The sequence below is a fragment of the Gorilla gorilla genome, chromosome 2 (genome assembly GCF_029281585.2).
Source record: "Gorilla gorilla gorilla isolate KB3781 chromosome 2, NHGRI_mGorGor1-v2.1_pri, whole genome shotgun sequence".
In the NCBI taxonomy this organism is placed as follows: domain Eukaryota; kingdom Metazoa; phylum Chordata; class Mammalia; order Primates; family Hominidae; genus Gorilla; species Gorilla gorilla.
The window spans coordinates 195,350,687-195,363,270 of NC_086017.1; the positions used below are offsets into that span (position 1 = coordinate 195,350,687).

Sequence of the window (12,584 nt, forward strand, 5' to 3'; positions counted from 1 at the left end):
CGCTCCATAGGAGCAGGGACAATGTCTTACTCCTCAGTTTATATCCAGCCCTGGGTACACAGGCGCTAATTTAGAACGAATGTCCAGAAAAGCAACATTCCTGCCTATCTCCCCCACAACCGCTGAAGCTAGCATTCTACTTCGCCTGCGCTGGGAACATCTGTGTTCCTGCTGTCTCTCCAGGAGGGCAAAGCCCCTGTTCGCGCCCCTCCTGCCTGCCCTTCGAGCCTTCCGGATGCTGAGAAAAATGAACCTTTCACTAATTTTCAGATTTCCTGATAAAAGTCATTCACATTGAAAATATGAGAGGACGCAGTGTTGAGCCCATGTGAGTCTGACACCATGAGTGCGGCCCTAGGAAATGACTTGGCAGTACAGCCGGAGGATTCAGGGTCTGGACGATGGTTTTCCCAGCCGGAGGATTCTTCGAAGAGCGCTTAGTAAAGGACGGAAGTTCCACGTGTTTGTGTTGAGCAACTGCAGATGGTGGGCGGAGACACCAGGGCCCCGCCTTCTGCATCCTGCCTTCCGTATTGGCTGAAGGGCCGGCGGCTCTGGCTGCCTGGCGGTTGAGAGCATGGCCTCTCCAGGGGCCGGTAGGGCGCCTCCGGAGTTACCGGAGCGGAACTGCGGGTACCGCGAAGTCGAGTACTGGGATCAGCGCTACCAAGGCGCAGCCGATTCTGCCCCCTACGATTGGTTCGGGGACTTCTCCTCCTTCCGTGCCCTCCTAGAGCCGGAGCTGCGGCCCGAGGACCGTATCCTTGTGCTAGGTGGGTAATCCCGGCGCGGCCCCGCCAGGTAGAGCTGGCAGGACCGGCGCCGCATGGGCTTGGCCTGGTCCGCTTTCCTCCCGCCTGTCTACCCCTCTTGGAGGACGCCTGAGTTGGGACGCGAGACCAGCTCCTTCAGAGTCCCGGCTGTATTTAGTCAAGGCAAACAGGAGTAAGAGATTGTTGGTCCCGGGGCCCTCTGGAGAAAGACAGTCCCTCAGAGTTTGAGCGTGGGGGGTACCCAAGACCCTGTCCGGACCCTCGGGAGGCAGGCAGCCTTGGGGACCGGATTGCTCAGAGGACCTAGTTCAAGTCCTAGCGCTAATTGACTCGTAAAACCTAGGACAAGTCATGAACTCGTTCTGAGCTTTAGATTCAGTTCTAGAAATGGGACTGCGAGTTCACATCGGAGGCGGCACGCGCAGGCACCTCGAGAATAATGCCCAGCGCTTTTCTTTTTGCCCCTGGGCACTGGGAGCCAGAGTCACCTAGAGAGAGTCCTATCTGAAACTTGGTCCTATGCCTTAGAGAGTGAGAACAGCACCCTCTAGGGGTGGAGGGGAGATTGCCGCCCAGGGTGATACGATTTCCCAAAGGGAAGACGTGCTGGAGGAAAGGTAGGGCTCTGGGGTGTTCGGCTGACCTCTTGAGGTTCTCTCCTACTGTCAGCCTTGGAGGCGCTAGTAAAGTTTGAATGAGCAACAGGTTTTCTTCCAATTGTCGTTTTTACTTTGCTCTTTGTAAAAGCCTTTGTATGTTTAAGTGAAGTCTTTAATAAATAAAAAAGGTATATGTAATATATATGTAAGGTATAAATAACAAATCTAATGTGTGTGTCTATTCCACTCAGTTTGAGAAATAGAACATTACTAGGGATAGAAAAAAAAGTATAATTTAGTGGTTAATAACTTGGCTGGGCGCGGTGGCTCACGCCATTAATCCCAGCACCTTGGGAGGCCAAGGCGGGCGGATCACCTGAGGTCGGGAGTTCAAGATCAGCCTGACCAACATGGAGAAACCCCATCTCTACTAAAAATACAAAAAATTAGTCGGGTGTGGTGGCGCATGCCTATAATCCCAACTACTTGGGAGGCTGAGGCAGGAAAATCGCTTGAACCAGGGAGGGTGAGGTTGTGGTGAGCCAAGATCATGCCATTGCACTCCAGCCTGTGCAAGAAGAGCAAAACTCTGTCTCAAAAAAAAAAAAAAGAAAGAAAGAAATAACTTGGACTCTGGGCTGGCCTCATGATTCACGCTCATAATCCCAGCACTTTGGGAGGCCAAGGTGGAAGGATCACTTGATCGCAGGAGCTCAAGACCAGCCTGGGCAACAAAGTGAGATCCCATCTCTACGAAAAATTTAGGCCAGAGCAGTGGCTTATGCTTGTAATCACAACACTTTGGGAGACCAAGGCGGGTGGATCATTTGAGGTCAGGAGTTCAAGACAAGCCTGGCCAACATGGTGAAACCCCATCTCTACTAAAAATACAAAAATCATCCAGGTGTGGTGGCACGTGCCTGTAATCCCAGGTACTTGGGAGGCTGAGGCAGGAGAATCACTTGAGCCCAGGAGGTGGAGGTTGCAGTGAGCCGAGATTGCACCACTCCACTCCAGCCTGGGTGACAGAGTAAGACGCTGTCTCAAAAAAAAAAAAAAAAATTAAAACTTAGCTGGGCATGGTGGCCTGTGCCCATAGTCCAAGTTACTCAAGAGGCTGAGGCAGGAGGATCATTTGAGCCAGGAGATCCAGGCTGCAGTGAGCTGTGATGGCTCCAATGGGCTCCAGCCTAGGCGACAGAATGAGACCCTGTCTCAAAACAAAGCAAAACAAAAAACAAACAAAAAACCACCTTGGACTCTAGAGCCAGTGAATTATGTTGGAATCTTGGCTCGGCTTATACTGGCTGTGTAATCCTGGACAAAATACTTGAATTTCTGTGCTTCCATTTTCTCACCCTTAAAAACATAAGCATATTTATTAATTGGGCTTTAAGATGATTAAATGAGCATGAAGGATACCTAGAACAATGCCTGGCAAAATGAAAAGTATATTCAAGGTTCTCTGTGTGGTCCTCCTAAAACCCCTTCTCCCCACAAGTAAACACTTTCTTGAATCTGTGATTTTAAACCATTGCACTTATTTTATAGATTTACCTTAGATCTATGTTTTCTCAAGCTTTAGTGTGTATCAAAATTACCTGGGGAACTAGACTGCACTGTGAGATTCTAATTCCAGGGATGGTCTAATGTGGGTCTCAGGAATCTGTATGTTCAACAAGCTTCACAGCAGATTCTTATGCTGGTGATTGGCAGAGTAACACTGCCTTAAAATCTGCTTGACTGGTTTTTCACCAAACTGATGCTTTAAAAAAAATCTGCTTGACTGGGAACTATCCTTTTCTGGATAGGAGGGGCAAGAAGTCTAAAAATCAAAAGGGGAATTTCTAGAATCCCCAAGATGTAAGAACAGGACCCACAACTTGGGGAATACTCTACGCTGCATTCCACCTCAACAGACTTAAGTTGAGTGCCTGATAAGAGCCAGCGAATGTGCTGGGCCCTTTCTAACTTACTTAATCCTTATGACAACCCCTAAAGGCAAGTCAAAAGTATTAAGAGCCTTACTCCAGGTTAGGGGTCTGTAAACTTTGTTTGAAAATGGCCAAACAAGTAAATTTTTTAGGCTTTGCAGGCTACACAGTCTCTTTTACAATGACCCGGTTCTGCTATTGTAGTGGAAAAGCAGCTACAGACAATACAAACGTGAATGACGGCCAGGCAGGGTGGCTCACGCCTGTAATCCCACCACTTTGGGAGGCCAAGGCGGGCAGGTCACCTGAGGTCAGGAGTTCGAGAGCAGCCTGGCCAGCATGGTGAAACCCCGTCTCTACTAAAAATATAAAAATCAGCCGGGTGTGGTGGCAGGCACCTGTAATCCCAGCTACTCCAGAGGCTGAGGCAAGAGAATTAATTGCTTGAACCAGGGAGGCAGAGGTTGCAGTGAGCCAAGATTTCACCACTACACTCCAGCCTGGGTGACAGGGTGAAACTCCATCTCAAAAAAAAAAAAAAGTGAATGAGAATAGCCATGTTTCAATATAACTTTATCTAGCAAAATAGGTGGCAAGCTGCATTTGGCAGCCCCTGCACTCATTGTCTTAGATTGAGTTCCCCAGAAGCAAATCCTGAGATGAGGATTCATGTCCAAGTTACTTGTCAAGAATGTGCTCCCAGGAGAATTGGTAAGAGCTAGAGGGAACAGAGAAAGGGAAGAAGCAGTTTCCCTGAAGGTAGTTTCAGCCTGAAGAGTCACAGATGTACACCATTAGAAGCAAACACACACCAAAACCCAGGGATATAAAAATAAAAATCGGTAAAAAGACTCCCAGGGCATCTGGTCAGAACACTGACAGTGTCCACTACTGTCATGCAGCAAGGAAGTGGTAAGGTAAGGGTGCTTTGTGACACCACACAGATGGGAGTAGGGAGGCATCTGGAACTCTTAAAACTGGTAAAATGACTACATTGTGAATTATAGCCTAATGGTCATATTGATATAGCTAACAATGGAATGTCACGACTGAAGGTGAGTGGGCCTCTTGAAAACTGGGAGGCAGTTGAACCCAGTGGTTTAAGAGCTCTGGCTCTGGAGCAATAGAGGCCTGGGTCCAAATTCTGGCTCTTCCACTGACTATGTGACCTTGAGAAAGTTTCTTACCACTTTCCTCAATTTTCCCATGTAGAAAATGGGAATGGTAATAATAGTGTCTTTTTTTTTTTTTTTTTTTTTTTTTTACATGGAATCTCGTTCTGTTGTCCAGGCTGGAGTGCAGTGGTGCAATCTCAGCTCACTGCAAACTCCACCTCCTGGGTTCAAGCGATTCTCCTGCCTCAGCCTCCCGAGTAGCTGGGATTACAGGCGCCCACCACCACACCTGGCTAATTTTTGTATTTTTAGTAGAGAAGGGGTTTCACCATGTTGGCCAGGCTGGTCTCCAATTCCTGACCTCAAGTGATCTGCCCGCCTCGGCCTCCCGAAGTGCTGGGATTACAGGCATGAGCCACCGTGCCCAGCCAATAGTATCCTTCATATGGCTCTACCGTGAAAGTAAACTGAAATAATTCTTATAAATGCTTAACATAGTACCTGGTGTTCAATGACTGTTAGCTATTATTATTTTTATTGAAAATGGGAATCAGAGAGGCAGTTTATCCAGGACTGTTCAGAGAACAGAGTACCCTGTTGGAAGACTTGTGTGTCTGGTCCCTATGGCTGAGACATCCTCATAGCAAATGAATGTATATGGATGGCTGGCCCCACTTTGCTGTTATTGAGCTTCTCCAATTTGCTATGCTTGCTTGACTTCATGCTCTGTAGGAATCTTCTTGTTTTTTTAGAGACAGGGTATTGCTCTGTCCCCAGGCTGGAGTGCAGTGGTGTGATCTTGGCCCACTGCAGCCTCTTGAACTCCTATGCTTAAGTGATTCTTTGGAATCTTTTGATCATAATCAAAAATTAATTTGGAAGCAGCCGGGTGCGGTGGCTCATGCCTGTAATCCCAGCACTTCGAGAGGCGGAGGCAGGCAGATCACAAGGTCAGGAGATTGAGACCATCCTGGCTAACACGGTGAAACCCCGTCTCTACTAAAAAAAAAAAAAAAAGAAATTAGCCGGGCGTGGTGGCGGGCACCTGTAGTCCCAGCTACTTGGGAGGCTGAGGCAGGAGAATGGCGTGAACCTGGGAGGCGGAGCTTGCAGTGAGCGGAGATCGAGACTCCGTCTCAAAAAAAAAAAAAATTAATTTGGAATCAATTTGACTTCCAATTTAGATTTCCTATAAAGAGAAAAGGGACTGGCCAGAGGATTCAACTCCTGTTCCCATGATGGCTATTTTTCTTGTTATAAGTTAGTAGATTGGCATTCTGGCTTATATTTCAATCTCTTGGTGTTGAGTTAGGATCCACTCAGCTCTAGGCCCTCATGTGATGTATTCTTGGATATGGATCAATTCTCCAAGGCTCTGCTTCTCTCAGGCTCCACTTTGGAAGGCAGTGGCTTTCCCAAGCCCCTTCTTAGTTGCTGGCCCCAAATCTCTGAGTCAACAGAATCAAAAGTCACTGCTTGTAAAAATGACTGCCCCAGTGACCAGCTTTTGTTTCCCCTTCACCTTTGGTAAAGTTATCTTGGAAGATGCCATCCTGTACTAAGGAGAACAAAGGAAGGAAATCTGGATTTGTCCACAGTTTGGCAGAGCTGTACAGGTATATGAGGTCAGGTGTGGGGGTAATGAAGGGATTGTGGGTCAGCAAACCCAGTGGGATTTCAACCTGGAACTAAGTCAGGTTCTGCCACCCTTACCCTCATCCCATGTGCTGTATCTATCATGGTTTTTTGTGGCTTCAACTTTGGGAAGCACATGTTGGGTTTTCCTAGGCAAGATAGTTTTCCTTGAGCCCCAGGGCTTGAAGAGGAACATGGGAAGGGGCAGCTGGGGAGCAAGCAGCCGGCTGCCTCTGGGTACATTGTCCAGGTGCCAAACCCTGATAGATTAGGGCTATCCCAACTGCTGATCCCATGATCCTCTTAGGGAGGCAAGTGGGGATTAAAGGAAATCTAATCCCAAGAGCTGAAGATCCCCAGTGGGGCTGTCAAGAGCTGTCACCCAGCTCCATTGTCAAGCTGGGACTGGCCATAGGAGGGCCTGGAAGAGGCCACTGGATCTTCTAAGGAAGTCATGCCCATTGGACTATAGATCCACATCCACTCCTCTCACCTCTATCCCTTCTCCATCGTGACCCTACCCCCTTTGGGACTGCTTTCCAGGCACTTCCTACCAGAGTGTTGGGAAGTTGTCAAGACTCTGTTCTTCAAGACTTTGCTTGGTTGTCAGCTCCCCGGAAACTCTTGGCTGACTCACCTGAGGTGAGGTCCAGACCTTCCTGTGTGCTCTCACAGCCTGTCTCTATTGAAACACTCATCATGTTTTGCAGCAACTGTCTGATGACACATTTGTTCCTCCTACTGGAGCATGAGCTCCTTGAGGGCAGGGACTTTTATTCATGGGCAGAGCCTAATATGTAGTGCTCAATACATACGTTAAGAATTGCGGCCAGGTGTGGTGGCTTATGCCTATAATTCCAGCACTTTGGGAGGCCAAGGCAGGTAGATCACCTGAGGTCAGGACCAGCCTGACCAACATGGTGAAACCCCGTCTCTATTAAAATACAAAATTAGCTGGGCATGGTGGTGCGTGCCTATAGTCCCAGCTACTTGAGGTTGAGGCAGCAGAATTGCTTGAACCCAGCAGGCGGAGGTTGCAGTGAGCCGAGATCGCGCCTCTGCACTCCAGCCTGGGCAACAACAGTGAAACTCCATCTCAAAAAAAAAAAAAAAAAAAAAAGAAAAGAAAAGAAAAGAAAAAAAGAATTGCAAGGAATTAGTCAGCTCCACTGTGTGTCCCCACCTAGTTTCCCCTTCACTTGTTAATTCTGTTTTGGAAAACAAAGTAGAATAACCCCTAACATGAGGCCTTCCCAGGGTTGATATCTTCTAAGGTTTTCTAAGAGGTTGGGGATTAGGATAATACTAATTTATATCACTATTATGCTACTGATAATATTATGGTCCTAATGATACCAGTATTATCCCCATTTTGAATTTGAGGAAACTGAGGCTCAAAGAGTTGAATGATTTGCCGTGGCTGTGTGACTAGGAATATCAGAACCCAAATCTCTGAACTCCTAACTTTAGAGCTCCTTCAGCTACTCTACAGTTCTTAGTTCTTTTTTTTTTTTTTTTCTTTTTTTGAGACGGAATTTCGCTCTTGTCACCCAGGCTAGGGTGCAATGGCACAATCTTGGCTCACCGCAATCTCCGCCTCCCGGGTTCAAGCAATTCTCCTCCCTCAGCCTCCCAAGTAGCTGGGATTACAGGCATGTGCCACCACGCCTGGCTAATTTTGTATTTTTAGTAGAGATGGGGTTTCTCCATGTTGGTCAGGCTGGTCTTGAACTCCTGATCTCAGGTGACCCGCCCTCCTCGGCCTCCCAAAGTGCTGGGATTACAGGCATGAACCACCGCGCCCGGCCCCTAGCTCTTAGTTCTTAAGTTTAATGCATCACATCCTGTATATGGCCTACGTATTATTATCTTCATTTTTCTGAATAGGAAATCCAAGTTTTAGCCAGGCGTGGTGGCACGCGCCTGTAATCCCAGCTCCTCAGAAGGCTGAGGCAGGAGAATCGCTTAAACCCGGGAGGCGGAGGTTGCCGTGAGCTGAGATTACACCACTGTACTCCAGCCTGGGCGACCGAGTGAGAATTCATCTCAAAAAAAAAAAAAAAAAAAAAAAAAAAAATCCATGTTTCTAGTATTTAAACAACTTGTCCCAGCCCACACAGCTAGGAGTGATAGAGCCAGGGTTTGCACCCAGGCCTGTGCGATTCCAAGGCTTGTGCTTTTTCTGCACTCTGCCACCTCCTCTCAGTACTGGAGGGTTTGGATTGAGAGAAAACGGGGCCAAGAGTGGATGGATATTCAGGGGGAGGTGAGAACCAAAGCTAACGTAGCTCTTTTGCTACCCATTCCCTCCCACCCCAGGTTGCGGGAACAGTGCCCTGAGCTACGAGCTGTTCCTCAGAGGCTTCCCTAATGTGACCAGTGTGGACTACTCATCAGTCGTGGTGGCTGCCATGCAGGCTCGCTATGCCCATGTGCCGCAGCTGCGCTGGGAGACCATGGATGTGCGGAAGCTGGACTTCCCCAGTGCTTCTTTTGATGTGGTTCTCGAGAAGGGCACGCTGGATGCCCTGCTGGCTGGGGAACGAGATCCCTGGACCGTGTCCTCTGAAGGTGTCCACACTGTGGACCAGGTGTTGTGTGAGGTGAGGGAGCAACAAGAGAGGAAAGCAGATCAATAGGTGGGGCTGCGGGGTTGAGGTTTCAGGGGACTGGAAGAAATCAGAAGCCAGAAGCATGTTTTGGAGCAAGTAGTGGGTCGCCCTCAGGAGTGTAGCTCTCAGAAGGAAGGGAAGGGTTAAGCGGGGTCGAGATTTATAGAGGCGGCTGCAGTAGTCAGGCTCAGGAAGGCTGACGTATGGTTACTGGGTTGCCATAGGGATGAGGTAGCAGCCAGGTTCCTGACAGGTGACAGAGACTGCCAAGGTGAGCAGTTATAGGAAAGTGGTGCCCCTATACCTGATATCACTCCTATACCCCTCCCTGAATAGAATATAGCCCTAATCCCAAGGAATGGCCAGGGGCAGAGAAAGTGGCTCACTCTTTGCCATGGAAAGCCTGAGCTACAGATGTGGGGTGGTTCCTGAGGTTTGACTGGGAGGGCATCTGGAGCAGTACTGACCTTTGAGAACCTGAAGATCCACTTCTCACCAATGGCTTCTCTGTCTGCCTTGCAGGTGAGCCGCGTGCTTGTCCCTGGAGGCCGGTTCATCTCAATGACTTCTGCTGCCCCCCACTTTCGGACCAGACACTATGCCCAAGCCTGTTATGGCTGGTCCCTGAGGCATGCTACCTATGGCAGCAGTTTCCACTTCCATCTCTACCTCATGCAGAAGGGCGGGGAGCTCAGTGTGGCCCAGCTGGCTCTGGGGGCCCAAATCCTCTCACCCCCCAGACCTCCCACCTCACCTTGCTTCCTTCAGGACTCAGATCATGAGGACTTCCTTAGTGCCATTCAGCTCTGAGGCCAGAGCATGGTCCTCCACCCTTCCTGCCATTCTGCCCTGGGCTCCTCAGGTAGTTGGAATTCCTGACTCAGGACTTGGGGTTGGGTCCAAGGTGCTTACATCCCAGGGGCCTCATGCCTAAGATAGAGGGTGGGAGCGAACCCACATGAACCAATACAGCCCAGCTCCAACTAGATCCAGATTCCAGGTTTCTTGCTTCTTTCTTGGGTTCCTCAGTTCTCTCCTGGGTTCCCCAACCTCCTCTGCCACCACACCAAACCACCAGTGATGTATCCCCTGGGGCAAAGCTCATTATAACCCCTCTGCACACCAGCCAGCCTGAAGACCGTTGTTCCTGGGGCCTGTTACTGATCCTCATCTAGCCTTGATTTATCCACAGGAGACTGCAGGCTTTGAACCTAGATTGCTTTATGTTTCTCACCCTAGCTCTATCCCCAACACTGGTGACCAGTCACGCCTGGGTTGTATCTCTACCCAAGGAGGCCACATCATAATGATGTTCCCAGGCCAGGCTGGCCTGTCTGTCTTACTTGGCAACCGTCCCTCACCAGCAACGTGCACCTGAGATTCCCAAGTACCTGCCCCCCCTCCCATTTTGGCCTGGCTCCTGAGACCTAAGCAGCGGCCACACACACACAGGGGGGTCTGTGTTTATTCACACACTCCTGGTACAGTGAGGATGGAGGAACATTTACAAAGGGCACCCCTGGGTTGAGAACATCTCCGGGGCCACAGATGTCATCCAAAGGTTCAGAGCAGTCCCCATTTGGGTTCCCAGGGGCAAGACTCAGGGGTCCAAGGTAAAATCTGATCTGGGCCCTCGGAAGGTGATGATACCTTGGGGAGAAGGGGTCTGCCAGAAAGCCTCCTGGGGTCAGGCCTGGGCAGACTGGCCATGTGGTTGGTAACCGTGTCGGGGGCTTGTCTCACCCCAGCCTCAACACCCGTCCTATCTGCCAGGCGCAGAAGAGCGTGGCCGAGACTGAGGGGAGGGCAGGAACCATGAGCAGAGCCAGTAAACAAAGAGTCGGATATAAAAATACAAATGTGCTGAGGAAGTCCCTTAGAAAGAGGCTGAGGCTGGGGTCACGCCAGACAGGGGTGGGGGCGAGGAACGGCCCGGAGGACTGGGCTCAAGTGGGTGGAAAGCTCATGCAAGTACGCAGCCAAACATCCCTGGCCGCGCGCGGTCCGACACCGGCGGCCGCCCGGTCTGCAGACCAGACTGGCCGGAGGGGGGCGGGGCAGGGGAGCCGTGCAGGAGGGGGCGGGCCGGGGGCTGGGGGCCGCGGGTCTCCGTGTCCGTTCCGGTGTGCGGGGTGGGGCTGCGGCCCGAGGTTTTAAAGTGCATGAGCGCGGCGGCGGGTTCCGGGCGGGTCCGCGCCGCCGCTACCGCGGCCGCCGTGGTGCTGAAGCGGACAGCTCCGGAGTGCCTGGCGGCGGCGGCGGCTGCACGGCCCTGCAGCCCCCGCCCGCGGGCGCCTGGGCCGGGGCGGGGGGGGGCGCCGGCAGCCGCATCGCCGGCCCGCGCTCCTGGCCGCTGCGAGGCTGGGCCCGGAGCCCGCCGCCCGAGCCGGCGCGTCTACACTCCGGACGGCGGCTTCTCCCCCATCCCCTTCAGCACGTCGTCTATCCGGTCATCCTCGATCACCACTGCGCAGGGAGAAAGCGCGTCAGCCGCGCGGCCTCAGGGGGCGGCGGCGATGAGAATGAGCCCCGCGTCCTAGCTTCCCGCGCAGCTACTGCCCGTGGCCCAGCGACGCCCCTCGGAACCCTGTGCCGCGGTGTCCTCCCCGTCCGAACTCTTCTGGAGACCCAACCCGCCGCCAAGCCTAGACCCCCTCCCCTCGCGATGGCGGAACGCCCCTCTTCCAAAGGCTCCAGCTATTCTCCCTCCCAGTGCGAGCCCTCCTGCCACCTGAGCCTTCCTCCCTCTGAGTTGATCAGAAACCTCTTGCTCACGGAATCCCCCTCTTCAACCCGCACTTCAACAGATCCCCCTGCTCAAATGGGGCTCAAACCGAGTATCCAGCTGGTCCAGCCCTCAACCTGAGCCCTCTCGCCGCTGGAACCCCTCTTCCGATCCTGGCACCAACAGAGCTCCCCTCCCCATGCAAACAACCAAGACAAGAGGACCCCCGGCCTCCTGCCCTCTCTTGTTAGACGCCCCTCTCGACCCGAAGGTTCTTCGTATTGTCCACCGACTCAGTATTTGATCCCAAAGAATGAGCCCGTTACCCCGTGTTCCCACTTCCGTGCAGCCCCAAATGCCCCGACCGGCCCCTCCCCCTCGCCCGGGTGCCAGGGCTCTGCTTCCAGAGGTGGCGAGCATCGAATCCGGGGCACCGTGTTCCCGGGAGAAGGGAAGAGGGGGACACACACTGCAGCGGGGACCCCCCCCTCCAGCCCGGGCCGGAAAGCGGCTGGTGCGGTGGTCTGCGGCAAGAGCTGCGGGCACTCGGCGGGGAACGGCAGCCGGGGGGCGCCCGGCGGAGGGTTTCTGGGTCAGGCGGCGACTCCGGGCCCGGGCCGCGTACCTCGCTTGGCTCGGCCGATCTGGCCCAGCTTGGGGGGTCGCTTGGCCTGGTTGCCCGCGAAGAAGGAGTTGGTGTCCTGCAGGCGGCAGCTGAAGGAGAGGTCGGAGCCCTCGGGGTCTGCGCCGAAGCGGCCCATCTTGTCTTCGCTGTAGGGCAGGATCTCGGACATGGCGGGCGCGGGGTGGGCGCGGGGCGGGAGCGGGACTGCGGCGGGGCGCGGGCGGCGGGCTTGCTGCCGGACCGGCCCTACCTCAGCAGGGGAGCCGGCGGAAGGATGAAGTCATGCAGCATCCGGGGCTGAGGAGCCAAGCGGGGCCTCCTCCCCCGCGCCTCCGCCTCCCGGGCCGCTGGGCAGGCGGCGGCGGCGGCGGTGGCGGGGACCGGGCGGGGGCGGGGGCGGGGGGCGGGGGTGGCGGCGGCGGCGGCAAGAGCGGAATGACGATGAGCGCCCGACTGCGGCAGAGCACGGCGGGCGGGGCGCGGAGGAGGCGGGGCGGGCACTGGCCAGGGGAAAGAGGCGGGGCCGGGGGCAGGAGCGCGCCCGGCTACCCCGGGAACAGAGGCAG

The 12,584-nt window shown here is 53.1% G+C and overlaps 2 protein-coding genes across 2 annotated transcripts; one reads left to right on the forward strand and one right to left on the reverse strand.

Annotated features, from left to right (window-relative positions):
- The first annotated feature begins 73 nt into the window (after window positions 1-73).
- Window positions 74-9,793, forward strand: EEF1AKMT4 (EEF1A lysine methyltransferase 4). The gene is made up of 3 exons (XM_019023057.3): window positions 74-773; window positions 8,376-8,659; window positions 9,191-9,793. Exons 1-3 carry the CDS (start codon window positions 578-580, stop codon window positions 9,476-9,478), a joined length of 768 nt encoding a protein of 255 aa, XP_018878602.1. The 5' UTR covers window positions 74-577; the 3' UTR covers window positions 9,479-9,793.
- A 322-nt stretch (window positions 9,794-10,115) lies between these two features.
- On the reverse strand, window positions 10,116-12,456 carry CAMK2N2 (calcium/calmodulin dependent protein kinase II inhibitor 2). Its single transcript, XM_004038120.4, has 2 exons — window positions 12,019-12,456; window positions 10,116-11,134 (listed from the first exon to the last, which is right to left on the reverse strand). The coding sequence occupies exons 1-2, from the start codon at window positions 12,185-12,187 to the stop codon at window positions 11,064-11,066; spliced, it is 240 nt and encodes a 79-aa protein (XP_004038168.1). The 5' UTR covers window positions 12,188-12,456; the 3' UTR covers window positions 10,116-11,063.
- Window positions 12,457-12,584: the final 128 nt, after the last annotated feature.

What these genes read in the sequence shown, in the direction of transcription:
- EEF1AKMT4 (XM_019023057.3), top strand. Translation starts at nt 578, where the DNA reads ATGGCCTCTCCAGGGGCCGGTAGGGCGCCTCCGGAGTTACCGGAGCGG. An exon ending in GGACCGTATCCTTGTGCTAG is followed by an intron (nt 774 to 8,375) that starts GTGGGTAATCCC and finishes CTCCCACCCCAG; the next exon opens with GTTGCGGGAACAGTGCCCTG. An exon ending in TGGACCAGGTGTTGTGTGAG is followed by an intron (nt 8,660 to 9,190) that starts GTGAGGGAGCAA and finishes TCTGCCTTGCAG; the next exon opens with GTGAGCCGCGTGCTTGTCCC.
- CAMK2N2 (XM_004038120.4), bottom strand. Translation starts at nt 12,187, where the DNA reads ATGTCCGAGATCCTGCCCTACAGCGAAGACAAGATGGGCCGCTTCGGC. An exon ending in GATCGGCCGAGCCAAGCGAG is followed by an intron (nt 11,135 to 12,018) that starts GTACGCGGCCCG and finishes CTCCCTGCGCAG; the next exon opens with TGGTGATCGAGGATGACCGG.